Consider the following 15,367-nt stretch of genomic DNA (forward strand, 5'->3'; position numbering starts at 1 on the left):
AGGTCTGTAGGCTCAGCCTCCAGGGAAGTTTTCAGCTACTGGCAGAAAGCTGGTTGGGCAAGGCAGTCTGAGGCATTCTCACTCCTGCTTGCTCACCCTGCTCCCAGAGCTGCTTTTCAGAAAACTTGACTTTAAACAGCTAGTAGAAAGAAAAGTGATTGGGGTAAAATGGAAATCTCATTGCCTAGCACTAGGTAAACTTAGAGGCCCTTGCCAAGTTCTCCTCCACTTTTGTTTGCAGAGGACACTAATCCTTTCACAGATCTCTGGAAAGAAGTGTCAGTATTTACCTTCAGGAGAGGCCCCAGAGCTGTGGATGAAGAACCAGCAGGAGCATCCTCTAACTGCAAATGACAGGAGAACCTGGGTTAAATCCCTGCCCACAGCTTTTTCTTGTTTCCTTGTCAGTGGAATGCCAGTAGGTACCCACAAGCTCTGTGCTGCAGCAGCCTCTTTTACCCTGAATTACTTCAGCTCTGGATACCTCACATGGGCTCCAGGACGCCCTTCAGGAAGTTAGTCACTACAAACAGGAGTGGTGTGCTGCCCACTGTACAGGTGGATGAATCCTTCATCAGATCTTGGCACTGCCTCTTCTGTCTTGAGTCTTAAAACAGCTCAAAAGGGAAAAAAAACCACTTATCTTCCCTGTGGAGTTCTGTAAGAACTTAACACTGATGTCTCTTAAGCGTTACCCTCCACTGACTTTCTCTGAAAGCTACCAGTTGTCCATTTAAGAGTTATTTATGAAGCAGCACCAAAAAAAATGAACCTAAAGTTCTCAAACTTATAGCAAAACTTAAACAAAAAGCATTTGAGCTTAAAATAAGTAACATTAGTTAGGTGTTACAAAATTCATCATGCTGTAAAACAAGGATTTTAATCTCTTAAAAATCTTTTAATTTTAATTTCTTTAAAACTCTTAATCAGTTTCTAACTAATTATCTCATTCAATAATAGACAGAAAAGCTGCTTGTTCTTGATCGCAAAATGGTATCTAAATAATAAATAAAGACCATAGGGACTTTTATCTGACATGTTAAGATTAGGAAAATTTACCATCTCTGCTCTAACCTTACAACCTTATCTACTGAAAAGCAAAACCTCCTGCATATTTTTTGGAATCAAGAGAGGTGAGAAAAAAGACCTTGGGGAGTGCAGTAAAAAATGCTCTCAAGTATTTATTTGAAATCAAAGTTTATTTATTCAAAACACTTCCATATTTTACTTTTTTTTTTTTTAAGTTTTTAAAAATGCTGGCAGTGTTACAGTAAATATTTTCAGTTGAAAATACAACAACAAATATTGCTAAAATTTCCAAACAGAACAAAATTACTTTACTTTAAACCTTGAAAAAATAGAATTACTGCTACCCTAAAGTGCTATAATTTTTTATTGAAGACTTTTTCTGCAAGAAAAAGGTTTTTTTTTCTGCAAGATCTAGAATTTGGTGGCATATGTCTTGAATTTCAAAGAGTGGCAGCTCCAACAAGTTGTTACAGAAATAGTCCTATCTTTTCTGTATTTGGCAAATGATAAGTATTCCCTAAATGTAACTTCCTGTGTTTTAAGGAGAAAACTCAGTGGATCAATGAGATTGGCCAAAAACTGGCATTAATGAAAAGTGATTAAATTTTACTTTTCATTCTGAGTATTGTTCTCACCAGTCACCAACTTCAACTACAAATGGTTCCTTTACAGCTATTTTGCCACTGTTGACAATCACACAGTCTTGAAGGGGCCGATCATGTTCATCTGTCTGCTGGAGTTCTATCGAGTGCACCACAGACTGTCAAACAAAAAAAGAACAAACAGAAAGGTTCAGTTTAGCCAAAGAAACTCCAGTGGCTGAAGTCTGGTGCCACGGAAACAACGAAGTGTGTCTAACATCACTGCTTATTAACCAGCTTGTGAACAAAGACCTTTACCCTGTCAACTTCCCACATCCTTTTTTTTCCACATTAGCAGTTGTGCCACTCTGTAAATCACACACAGTTGACAGAAGCACAGGAAAAGCTGTTTGCCCTCCTAGAAAATATTTCAGCCAACAAAAACATTTTGAAGGGGCAATTAAAAATGTACTTTCAGCTGATTAAGCTGGCACATACAGGATTTTATCTGTGGCCTGTGAGCAGAAAGTGAATCCAGAGATCAGAAAAGGCGATTTTCTAATTGTACAGCATAACTGCGCTTCCAGAAATCTGGTTACTGCTTTAACCTTTAGCACACAACACACACATACAGATTTTAGCGTGGTAACATGACACCAATATTTTTAAAGGACAAAACTGATTTAGGTTTATAGACAACTTGGTTTTGGATGTTCATCCATTAATCTGACTAAACTGAAATTTAAGTCTAAATATCTTCTTAAAAATTTACAGCTACTACTGTAGATCAATTAAAATGGAATTCAATATGAATATGGAAGTGAAGGGCAAGTATTCTGATGACTTTTTCAAACTCGTCAAAGTCCAGTAGCTCATGTTTTCCCCAAGAATTTAAAAACACAGATTAAAAAGGAGTAATTTGTAGGGAAAACCAGACCAATAAAAGTATAATCATTTGAAAATACAATTTTTTAGCTTAAAATTCTATTTGGACTCTCATCAGTATGTGTTTGCATCCTTTACATTCAGATGTTTCTAAAAACCCTTAACAGTGAAAGTGTTGCCCATAACTAGCATGTGCTACAAAATTTAATTTTAGCCTGTACAAAAAGAATTATTTCATGGGTAACAGTGTTACTGAAGGAGGAGATGAACTTTCTCCATTTGTAATCTGCAAGTGTCAGAGTTCATTTCAGTTGTTAGCAGCCTGAAGTAACGGCCGTGAAAGCCAAAAGCATGGTACAGGTTTCCATTTCTGCTATTTCACTTCTAAATCATCCAGCTGGAGCTCTTCACAATCATTTTCTACCGTGTACGTATTAGATGAATACTCAACTGTTTCTGAACTATGGTAACAGGGATATAATGGGTCCAGATAATAATTTGTCCAGATCAACCACTACTTTACACTTACCATTCCATCAAGGACTTTCCCAAATACTACATGTTTTCCATCTAGCCAGGAAGGCTTTGTCACACTGATGAAGAACTGGGATCCGTTGGTGTCCGGGCCAGAATTAGCCATGCTAACCCATCCAATTCCATAGTGTTTGAGCTTGAAGTTCTCATCAGGAAACCTTTCTCCATAGATGCTTCTTCCTGTGACAAAAAAATAAGAAAGCAAACTTATTAAAAAAAACAAGAACATAATCAAACAAGAGCCTCTTTTTGTACAAAAATGGGAAAAGCAAAGCATGAATTCATGACTTGAAGGTTCATTGTTTGAGTAAACACAGGAGCATCACTGTTCAAGCATCAGCAACTCCATAACTAAAATCATTTTGTGTGTAAAGGTGAGCTAAACCACCACACATAAGGAGAGAATAGTTAAAGCTGATGATGTTTTATGCTTCGAATTTAAGCAAGCTGAATTCCTTCAAAGGTCTGGTTTACAGATACCACTGAATAGTAGTATACTTCATCCTGTTGAGCAAATTAAACTACATTCTTATGGTCACGAACAATAAGGCTGCCATATTTTGTGACAATTTCAATATTTAAACCTTTCCCTTATGCTAAGAAATTGTTTTAGGCACGTTTAGAAACATAGGAAGACCAAATGGAAATCAGACTAAAATACTTTGTGTGGATGTGTCCCACGACATAAAGATTCTGATGTTGCTAAAATAGTTCAGGGAGAAAACACATCAGTCATGGTCAAACCACCATTGCTCTGAAAAGAGAAGGCTGTCTGTCTCACTCCTTACTTGTGCAGTGCCTAGCACAATGGGGACACCCAACACCACCAGGTGCTATCCCAATAAACAACATCAGCAGGCAAATACATGCTTCCTACCTTTAATGCTAAAACTATGTCTTTGGTATTATGGTCTTCCCCTTTGTTCACTGCTAGGAAAAGGAATGTGTGTTTTCCATTCTATCCCAGCAGGAAAATCACTAACAGTTCACGCAGACAGTTCAAATCGTAGCACGTGAAGAATGTTCATGTAAAGGAAGAGAAGAAATCAGCAGCCAGTGAGTGCAGAGCAAGAGATGCTGTGCTGGCATTGCCCCCCTGAGTGGACTGAACTGTTCTTCTGGAGGCTCAGGAGGGAGAATTGATACAACCAGCTAGGACTCATAGCACCACAAGTCTATGATTTCAGTTTTAGTAAGAGAAAAACAGGGAGAGGGCATAACTATTCTAATTTCTTTCTCTCTCCCTGTTATGAAATTCCTTCTCACAGCACATCTCAGAGGTTCCTCAGAATGGGCTGAGCTGAGGGCAGAGAGGACAGCCTCCTTCTTCCCTACCTGCCTTCCCTCTATGCGCTTTCACTGTTTCATCACGGATTAGACTTCTGCTGGATGACTTGAATAGGTTCACCTATACATGCAATCAGTGAGTGCCTCAGGGAAGGAGCGCTGTCACAAAGCCAGAGCAGGGGAAGGGTGGAGACATCCATCTTTTGGAGACGGTAAGTTGTAGGAGCAGCTCAGCTGGTCACGTGGCTCCAGCCCAGCACGCAAAGCCATGCTTCTTGAATGGGGGCAAGTCACAGACAGAAAAGAGCTATCTGCAAAAATTGAGGACAAAGGAAGAGCTACACATACTTATAAATCAGATAATCCAAATAGCTGCAGCTTAGGCTACATGATACTTGGAAAAATACTAGATGCTCTAAAACAAATGTGGGCTGGTTTGGTGTTATTTCATTTATCTGAGCAGAAACCATGAAGGAATATGCTGGTTTGCCCATATTTTCAGTAGACATTTGAACAAAGAAAAGAGAACCTGGAAGACACTAAGTGTTACCTCCTGATCCATCTCCAGCTGTAAAGTCTCCTCCTTGAATCATGAAGTCTTTGATCACACGATGAAATTTACTTCCTTTGTATCCATATCCTCTCTAAGAAAATGAAATAATTCTTTAAAATAATGTAACATCCAGTTCTATACAGTTTTATACAATCATTCATGCAAGTTGTGAATGGCTAGATTTCACAGAATATATCACCAAGGGATGTAATACTGTCAAGAAACACATTAAACTGAGGTGCAGGTAAACACAGCTGGACTGCACTGCCACAAAGAAGGTGTTATTCAGGTGATCAAAACCATTGTCTTTATTTGAGTGGTATCTGACCACAGTAACTCCACATGCTAGATCTGCAAGGCAGGGACAGACTGAGGTGCTCATATCCAGCATCTTGTTATGTCTTATGAACCAAGGACCTGAGAAGACACACATTAGTGCACATCCTTGGGGATGGCACTTGTGCACAGGCTCCAGTGAACGAAAACTGAAACTGCATCAAACACTGCCTTCCCAAGCCAAACTTGAGTACACAGTGGAAGAAAACCACAAACGTACTTCTCCAGTTGCCAATGCAATGAAGTTCTCCACGGTCTTTGGGACAACTTTTCCAAACAATCCAATTACAATTCTGCCAACATCTTTGTCTCCAATCTTCACATCAAAGAACACCTAAATATTTTTGTGAAGGGAACAAAAGCAATATAGATGTGAGCACAACAAACAACCAAGCTTTTCAAGAGTAAGGTGTTAAGAAATTACTTCTGGCTGGTCAGTATTAATAATATCTGGCAACTCCTAAGGGTGCTGTTTCAGAGAAATCCTTTCAGAGCCACCAGAATCAGGTTATGAAGAAAACTTTAAGAACTGGTGACTATGTTTTGATTCTTACTGCTTTTAATGGCTTGGTAGGGCCACTGTATCTCAGGTTTGAAGATAGTGTTCAAGAAGATTTTTCCTGGACACGTAAGTCTTTAAAGCTGAATGGAAAAAATGAAATATGAAAATAAGGATGAACAACAATGCTATTCCCATATGGGAGAAAATAACAGGGAACTATAGTGCTGACACTCCCCACAAATGAAAGTTTGCTATTCACTCATGATCTTCACTGTTCTAGGCATCAGTATGTATACACAAAAGCCTAAATTCCATGAACTGACAAACAGTGGGAAGAAAATCTTATGGCTCAAGCAAGCAGTCACCTTCCTAAACATGAATTCAAACCCAGCAGAGAAATAACCAGACCAGCTTATTCAGCTGATTGCCTAAAAGGGCCAATGTATATGTCGCTGAAAAGCAACTTCAAAAAGACAAATGAGTTATAAGAAATTTTAATATAGTTCAGAATCTATGAATGCATATTTGAACGTGCAAAAATGTTCCAATAATTACTGAAAATAGGAACAGCTGTCAGGAAATGAGGCATTTTGAAGTTCTGAAAAAGTTACATAAAGGCTATTACAACTTCTAGGAAACAGCAATGTGTACTCCTATGATGTGGTATTTGCTGTTCCTTGTGGCACTCAACCAAGTATTACTTGTCTGTAATGCTAAGAAATTAGTCCAATAATGATAATAAATGACCACAGTCTCTCCAATGTGAATGCCTCTTTCACGCTCTCCTACTAAACATTTCTACTATTTCTTGATCTTCCATGTGGTTTTGACTGTTGAACTTTTGGCTAACACTATAAAAGCCCTACAAAGGAAATAAAATTCCTTTTGATACACCTCATCCATTTCCTTGGCACTTGGCACTGAATAACATGCTTCTTAGATGTGTGGCTCCCAAAGTATTAACAGCACACTTTCACTAACTTTTTAACAGTTTTATAAACAAGCCTCTCTGAACTGTGCTGCCAGGGTTATCTAGGTAAGGGATATTGCCTTCCTACGATTTCTAACCCATTGCTTGTCTATTTTGCCTGGAAATGTTGTTCAGTAGGACTGCCTGAAATACATAGGCATGCATAAGTAACAAGACTCAGGCTACCAAACAATCACCCCACAGAGCAGGAACATCATACACTTTGTTGACAGCACAAGGAGACAAGTTCATCATACGCTGTAAGCCTACCACAGCCACAAGGCTTCATACGTGGCACTGCTGCCTGCCTAAGCAGCAAACCCAGCACTTTTAAAAATGTGTCTCTGTGTATCTTTGGCCACAAAATCAAGTATGGAAATATCTGTTAGCCCTAAACACTATTTCTGCATAGAAAAGCCATGTTCCCATGTGTGTATTTCCATAGGTTTTCTGGAAATTCAGTAAGCATGTAGACACTAGTAGGCTGGTCGATACACTTTTAAATCTCAAAAAACATCTGGCCAAATTATTCATCAAAAACACTGAAAAAAAATAAAAATTATAAATCTTCTGTCTTATTAATATTTTTATAAATATTTAATTGTATTTACAATCTGAAGTTCAATATTTCTAGACTGAAATGAATAAAGGACACACCAATAAGAGTGGATGGTTCTCATAAAAATATTCATATATAATTTACACAAGATGTTTGAAAAAATGGACAAGAGCATTCAATTATTCCAGGAAACTAAAGCTGACTTTGAAAGGAAGATCTCATGATTCTTAGAGACCAGGTAATGTAATAACCTCTTAAATGCAACAATACTGTACATGGTATAAAGCCACAACAAGGGGGCCAAAATACATCTGGAATCATCCTGAGCAGTTTAGAGAGAAGTTTGGCTTTGGGCTTGTGAAGGTCAGAGGAGGAAAACAAATACTAGAAAAAATTAAAATGGATACAGGAAAGAGATGGGCATCTTGAGTGCCCAATCAAGATGGGCACATCTGTACTGTGAGTTTGTACCCTGAATGATGCATGTCATTCTGGCTTCTCTATTGCAGAATGATAAAACCAACCTAAAAAATGTAGAAAAATGAGCAGAACAGATGCTTAACAGGTATGGATTACCTCTTAAAGGTTACAGAAACTACTTAAACTGGGAGAAAACTAGTGTGATTTGATGATGAGCTTTGTAAAGTTACCACTGCCTAGGACATGGGAAACTGGCAACGCAATTTTTTTATGTGCCACAACAACCAGAAAAGGGCATAAAACTATAGCCCAGGCAGAAGGAATGAAGAAGGAAACTGCTTTATGCATAATTAAACGGCAGTATACTGCCAGAAGATTATTTGGAGGTCAAATTTACCCCTCCCCCCCCCCCCCCCAAAAAAAAAAATTTAAAAATCTGTGGTCTAGAAGTCCATGGCAATGACACTGTAAGCAGTTGCAGACAACAGCAGTAATGAAGTACAAAGGCACAGTCCGCGGCTTAGGATGCCGAAGGCATGCTAGAGGAAGCAGTTCTGCCCCTGCCCTTCCCTGTCACACTTCCATGAGTGTCTTTCCCAGCATGGACTCTCCTAACTGCAAGTGGAAGGACACTTGTAGGCCGAAACACGGAATTCCTGCTTTATCCAAAGTTGGATTAAACACCCCACCTCCGGCACCAATTTTTTGGGAAGAGATGCTGGTGTGCTGCAGTACCTAGGTACCTCACTATCCTGTCGGCAGGCCCCACAGCCCACATCTCCTGGGCAATGCCATTGCAATGGCCACGTGTGCCACAGGCGCACAGCCCAGCCATCGTACCTGCCCAGGAGCCCTGCGGCACTGAGCCCCACGGATCCTGGCCTGCAGCTCTCCTGGCAGCGCTTTGCAGGCACCACCTACACCTCCCCTGGGACCAACAAATGCCTCTCACAATGAGCAAACCAAGAGCTTCATACGATGACAGAATGGGGCAGAGTGGAAAGGAGTCATCTGGCCCAGCCTCCCCACTCAAGCAGGGCCATCCCAGAGCACATGACACAGAATTGTGTCCAGATGATTCTGGAATATCTCCTGTGAGGGAGACTCCACAGCCCCTCTGGGCAACCTGTTCCAGTGCTTAGTCACCTGCACAGTAAAGGAGTTCTTCCTCCTATTCAGGTGGAACTTTCTGCGCATCAGTTTGTCACCACCAAGCAGAGCCTGCTCCATTCTCTTGGCACCCTCCCCTCACATACTCATAGACATTGATAAGGTGCTTTCTCAGTCGTTCCTTCTCCAGGCTGAACAGGCCCAGCTCCCACAGTCTTCCCGACAAGAGAGATGTTCCTCTCCCCAGATCAACTTTGTAGTCCTCCGCTGGACCCTCTCCAGGAGTTTCAGCAGAGAAGGCGGGGGGAATGAATAAAACCCATGGCACAGACGAGCCCAGCGCAGTTAAACGCCCCCTGCTCGGGGCAGACTGGCAGCATCAGCAGCCCCAAACTGCCCTGGCAGCAGCAGAGGCTGCAGCAGCGCCGGAGGGGTGAGGAATTTAAAAGTTTCCACTTCTGCAAGCCAGAGGGAGGCTTTGCTGGCCCGAACTCTGCGGTGCGCCAGCGCCTACAGAAAGGCGGCATGCCCAAAGGGATTAAACACCCAGTAACCAACCAACCAACCGAAAAAACCTAATAAAACGGTGAAGTTCTGGCGTTCGGCCAAGCCTGCCCCAAGCCGTCTGTGCCCGGGATGCGGCGCGGGGCGGGCTGTGGGAGCGGGGCAGGGCAGAGGCCGGCCGGCTCCCTCGGCACCGCCGCCACGGCCGCGGGACATCCCCGCCGCGGGCCCCGCCCGACCCGTCCCGAGGCTTCCCACCGGCGGAGACGCCGCCCCGGCCGCGGGCGAGAGTCACCTTGGCTGTCACGCTGGGTCCCCTCCTCTTGAAGGCCTCGGCCGCCGGGGCCAGGATGCACAAACAGGCCAGGGCGCCGAGCAGCGCCCCGCGGGCCATGACGCCGGCCGAGCGCTGCGGCGCCTGCGCCGGGGCAGGGCGGCTCCTCCCGCGCCGGGGCGGGGGGCTCCGGGGGGGCTCCGGGGAGCCGCCACCCGCCCCGGGGAGCGATCGTCCATCCGGGGGAAACGCCGCCAGTCCAGGGGGAAATGCCGTCAGTGCCAGGGACTGGTCACTCACCTCAGGGACCGGTCATCCATCCCGGCAGGAGCGGTGACCCGTCCGGGGACTGAGCTGCGGTCCCGGCGCTGCCCGGGTGCGGGGCTGCCGGGACGGCCTGGCTGGATTTGGGGCGAGTGCAAGCGCCAGGCTCGGCGGTGCACGTTCCTGATGGGCGGCGGGGAGCCGTGTGCCCTCCCCCGGCCAGCCGCGCCCCACGGGAGCTGCAGGGCCTGAGAGGGGCATGACGGCCCAGCCTTCGGCTACGGCCAGGCTGTGTGCCCAGGAAGGTCCCACATGTAGGTGAAGTAAGTAAAACAGTAAATGCTTAAGGGATTGAGCCAGCCTGTCCTTGTGGGAAAGGCCAGTCATATCCTGGGCTGCATTCGAAAGAGCGTTGCCGGGAAGTCGAGGGAGGTGTTCCTGCTCCTCAGCCCTGGTGAGGACACATCGGGAGTGCTCTGTCCAGGTCTGGGCTCCTAAGCATTAATAGAAGTGTGGAGTTCCCAGAGTGGGTCCAGCACAGGGCTAGAAAGGGACAAGACCACCCCTATTATGACCAAAGAAAGGATGAGAGAGCTGGGCCTATTCAGCCTGGAAAAAAGAGGACTGAGATGGGACCACATCAATATCTGTGAGTATCTGAAGGGAGGATGTAAAGAGTCTGTACCAGCCTCTGCTTGGTGGTGCCCAGCAATAGATAAGAGGCAACAGGCCTAAACTGATGTACAAGATGGTCCACTCGATTACAAGCAAGAATTTCTTTACTGTGCAGGTGGTTGCACATTGGAACAGATTGCCCAGAGAGATTGCAGAGTCTCCCCCACTGGAAATACTCAAGAACCATTGGAAATAATCCTGTGCCATGTGCTCTAGGACAACCCACATGGCCCACTGTGGTCCCTTCCAACCTGACGAGTTCTCTGATTCTGTGATTTTGGAAGTGGGTCTTTGATCTTTGCTGTATTTAATGTGCTGAGTAGAAACAGGAGCCTGTGAGGCACTTATAATACTTTTGAGCTCATTTGTGCTCACAGTGGTATGCACTGCTTTGCACCCATGTCAGCTCTCACCTCTGGCTTTGGACAATAAACAGCAGCGCTAAAGGAATTCATCAAACACAAACATTTCTCCCAAGCCATTACATGCTAAAAAATCATTTGCATTCAGGACCTGTTTCAAATGGTATTGCTGCAGCAGTCCCTAGAAAATTTGTAAACTGTAGCACACAGTGAAATTTTGTGGCCCCTCAGCTGCCAGCCGTATGAAAGTTATAATAGATGCCAATACACTGCAAGCAGGAAGCTGTCAATGGCTTATGTAAACACACTCAGGCTTAAACCCAGCAGCGCTGTGGTTCTGGGTGTATGGCACACAGACAATTGCAAATCCAGCCCAGAGCTCAGATGCAGTGCCCAAGGGAGGATGTGCTCTGCACCACCGCAAGTGCACTGCATGTCTGCTGAACCCCCCAGCTTTAGACTATGCCTCAGCTGGCAAGCAGTAAAGACAATAGCCACAGAGTCATAAAATTGTTCAGGTGAGAGAAGACCTTTAGGATCATGGAGTCCAACCATTAACCAAACACTGCCAAGCCCAGCACTTAACCATGTTCCTAAGCACCACATCCACATGTTTTTAAAATACCTCCAGAGCTGGCGATTCTACAACTTCCCTGGAAAGCCTGTTCCAGTGCTTGACAGCCCTTTTCACAGAAGAATTTTTCATAATATCCAACTTAAGCCTTTCCTAGCACAGTTTTGGGATATTTCCTCTTATCTTAAGGCTTGCTACTTGAGAGAAAGAGGTCAACCCCCCACCTTGCTACAGCCTCCTTTCAGGTTGTTGAAAAAGTGATCAGGTTTCCCCTTGGTTGTTATTTTCTCCCTCATCTGATCCTCATCACATCTGTGCAACAGGCTGTTCCCCACCTTTGTTGACCTTCCCTGGACACACTTCAGCACTTCAACGTCTTTCTTGTAGCAAGGGGCCCAAAACTGAACCCAGAATTTAAGGTGGCCTCACCGGTGCCCAGTAAGGGTGACAGTCTCTTTCTTTGTTGTGCTGGCCACACCATTTTTGATACAGATTAGAATATAATTTCCCTGTCTGGCCACCTGGACACAGTTGGCTCATGTTCAGCTACTGTCAAGCAGCACCCCCAAGTCTTTTTGGGCTGGGCCACTTTCTAGCCACTCTGCCCCCAGCCTGTAGCATTACTTGGGGCTGTTGTGACCAAAGTGCAGGACCTGGCACTTCCTCTGTTGAATCTCATCATCTTGGTTTCAGCCTGTCCAGATCCCTCTGCAGAGACTTCCTAACCTCCAGCAGATCAACACTCCCACCCAACTTAGTGTCCTCTGCAAGCTGACAGGGTGCACTTGATCCCCGCATCCAGACCATGGGTAAAGACTTTAAACAGGGCTGTCCCCAGCACTTGGTCCTGGGGATCAGCACTTGTGACTGGCCATGAGCTGGATGTAACTCCATTCACCTCCACTCTCTGGGCCTCGCAGTCCAGCTGGTTTTAAGCAAAAAAGGGTGTATTTGTCCATGAACAGACAATGTCTTTATTGTGTGTTTTCAGGTGGTTTGTGCATCTCACCAAATGCCTACAACACTTAAAGAGTGGAGGCATGCTTGTGGAACACATTCTCTCATGTAGACATTTGACAGGCATCTGTTTCATATATGGCAAGGCTTCTCTGAACCAAACACGGTAAGCTGGCGCATTAGAAAGATCCACTTCAAAATTCATTCCTCATCCAATCCAAAACATAGTGAGCTGATGCTCACTTTTGACTATATGGGGTGATCACAGACTGTCTTTCATAGGGGATGTAACTTTTCTGCTTTTTTCCATTCTGTCCACGTGCTGTCTGCACTAGTGTATATGAGTGTAATGAGATTTCTCATCAGGCAACTACAGTAAAAATTAATTTCACAGGCACAGCTGAGGTGGTGGTTACAGATTCCACATTACATATAACGAGCAGAAACACCAAATTATCATCTTGCTTAACTGATGACTGACAGAAATAAATCCTTTTTCCTCAAGAGGTGTAAAACATACTTGAAGGTCCTGAGTCAAAGAGCCATCTGGACTAATCTAGGACTAAACTTTAACATCTGACCTATGTGCTGGTATTTTGTACAATTGAGGGTTTTACCAAAGCACTACTCCTAGGAACTGCCATCAGCAGTAGGGGATATGGGGCTTCAGGGCATGGCTCAAGACAGTTATCCTGCAGCTATTTAGATTTATTCATTTTAGTAAACCAAAATTAGTTCATGTGCATATAGGTGGTTATGACACTTCTCTGACCCCATTGCTAATGAGCACAACAATATTGCAGAGTCATATTCTCTAAATATCAAAGCAGGCCCAAAAGGAAACATGTCTCTTACGCTATTCTCTTTGATATGTCAGCGCACTTTCAGCAAGTATGTTAGTATGAGAGTTTACTCAGAATAAACTGCATATGTGTTTATTCTCTGCCAGTTTGATAAGGTACTGAGAATTTAATATTGTGATTCATATGCTTTTCTTGCACTGCATACATGTAGCAATGGTGCTCAACTAACCCTGGCATTAAATTTTACAGCAGAAATATAACAAAGTCCAAGGCTTACTGATTTGTTCCACTAGCTGAATAGAAACTTTTAAAAAGTCTTTATTGCTATATAAATTAATTAGACAATAGTTAAGGATTCTGTGTAACAGTTACAGAAACATTTCCAGTCCCCGTATGTGTCAAATCACATAAATCTCGATAGTTAAGATCCAGGAGGTGTAAACTTACCCTTTCCATCTCTGTTTAGAGAATTGTAGAATCATAGGATGATTTGAGCTGGAAGGAACTTTAAAGATCATCTAGTTCCAATGCTCTTGCCATAAGCAGGTACACCTTTCCCTAGACCAGGTTGCTCAGAGCCCATCCAACCTGGCCATGAACTCTTCCAGGGACAGGGAATCCACAGCTTCTCTGGGAAGCCTGCTCCAGGGCCTCACCACCCCCACCATGAGGATTTTTTCCTAATATCTAACCTAAACCTTTTAGTCTTTTAATTTGAAGTATTTCCAGATTTGGCATGCAGGGGACAGAACATTTTTGATACTTTAAATGCATGTGGGTCACCAGGTGAATGTGTTAAGAAATAAGGAAAAGAGTGGAGCCAAAGCTAATTCCACATTTTGAATTTGAAAGACCAGGGCTGGCTGATGAGACTGTATTGTCTCAGAACAGTTCAGTCAGAGTAGTACACTGATTCAAACCAGGAGGTGCAGAAGAATGAGCTGGGAAGACACAAAAAAGATGATCTGGCTGAGAGGCTCCTTAATTTAATACTCCTTAATATTTTAAAATATATAATTTTTAATTTATTTAAAAATAAATATAATTAAAAATTAATACAGTGTATGAAGGTATGCTGAACGACACTATCTAGTCACAATTTCCAAGTTTCCAAGAGTTGCCTTTCACTCTCCATCAATAAAAATGTTGGTGTTTGCAAGGATGACTTCCTTGTTTATTGAAATGTAAATATGATTCGTACATGTACAAGATGGCAGTATGAGGCAGGAAGAATGAAAGGAGTGCTTGATAGCACTGAAGATATTTAAAAACAGCAAGATGAGAAGATGAGACGGGATCTGGTTTACATTATCTTGGAAAGTTTATGCATACTGGTGATGCTGCTAAATAATTTTTGGAAGAAGATAAAACAATGTTTAAAGAGGAAATCTTGAAAAGAGGCAGAAACTTAATATGTTCAGTGAAAAGTCAATTTTACACAGAAAATCTCTTCCTGATGCTAAAAGAAATACATGTTCTTTTTGTAGGAGTTTTATGTCATGACTATCAAATTGGAAGTACACAAAAGCCGGACAAACAGTAAACTTTGTGCTAGCTGTGAAAAGAAAGAAATCCTTGCAATGAAACTCGACAATGTGTTTTATGAGGCTGTTAAAAAACTGGTTATAAGTCTTTATTTTTCTGCTTTAATTATTCATAGCTTTCTTGAAGAATTTGGAGGTCTTTGCAAACATTTTAAACCAACTGGATACAGTGTGCTGAGATGCACTGTGGCTTTGCACAGAGACAACTTCTCCATATTAAAATAAAAAAATATTAAAAAAAACCTTGCAAAATCAATAAAGGGTCTACAACAGAAAACCATTCTTTCCTGATCAGTCTTTCCTAGCCATGAACAATTTGTTCATCTCTTCAGTGAAGCTGATCTGAAAAACTGTTATCATTTCTTCCCTCAGTTTTCTTTTCTGTAGACTAAACAAGCCCAATTCCTTCTATCTTTCCACATGGGTCAAGTATTAGAGCAGGCGTCATCTGGATGTATAGCTTTTAGCTGAAATATTACCTTTGTCTTTACACACGAGTAGAAGCTTCAGATAAGCACATTTTGTCGTTTCTTGCCTTTTTTTTTTCCCTTCATTTTTAAGTTGTTCAAGTGACATAAGGCTGTTGTGGCAAAGATTATGTAGCCCATTCAAAGAATATGCTTAGGCTGTCTTGTGTTTGTATT

At 42.9% G+C, this 15,367-nt stretch overlaps 1 protein-coding gene across 2 annotated transcripts; it reads right to left on the minus strand.

The window, feature by feature from the left end:
• Positions 1 to 1,184: 1,184 nt before the first annotated feature.
• On the minus strand, positions 1,185 to 9,722 carry PPIC (peptidylprolyl isomerase C). Of its 2 annotated transcripts, XM_058827861.1 has the most exons (5): positions 9,566 to 9,722; positions 5,426 to 5,539; positions 4,867 to 4,960; positions 3,025 to 3,209; positions 1,185 to 1,789 (listed from the first exon to the last, which is right to left on the minus strand). In XM_058827861.1, the coding sequence occupies exons 1-5, from the start codon at positions 9,662 to 9,664 to the stop codon at positions 1,661 to 1,663; spliced, it is 621 nt and encodes a 206-aa protein (XP_058683844.1). In that variant the 5' UTR covers positions 9,665 to 9,722; the 3' UTR covers positions 1,185 to 1,660. The 2 variants fall into 2 exon arrangements, with proteins under 2 accessions (XP_058683844.1, XP_058683845.1); XM_058827862.1 differs by lacking the exon at positions 5,426 to 5,539 and having other exon boundaries at positions 9,566 to 9,697.
• Positions 9,723 to 15,367: the final 5,645 nt, after the last annotated feature.

This window comes from Poecile atricapillus, chromosome Z (genome assembly GCF_030490865.1).
Source record: "Poecile atricapillus isolate bPoeAtr1 chromosome Z, bPoeAtr1.hap1, whole genome shotgun sequence".
Taxonomy (NCBI): domain Eukaryota; kingdom Metazoa; phylum Chordata; class Aves; order Passeriformes; family Paridae; genus Poecile; species Poecile atricapillus.

Coding starts and splice junctions, on each gene's coding strand:
- PPIC (XM_058827861.1), bottom strand. CDS start 9,664: ATGGCCCGCGGGGCGCTGCTCGGCGCCCTGGCCTGTTTGTGCATCCTG. Junction 5,540..9,565: donor GACCCAGCGTGACAGCCAAG/GTGACTCTCGCC, acceptor AAAAATATTTAG/GTGTTCTTTGATGTGAAGAT. Junction 4,961..5,425: donor TTGCATTGGCAACTGGAGAA/GTACGTTTGTGG, acceptor TCATTTTCTTAG/AGAGGATATGGATACAAAGG.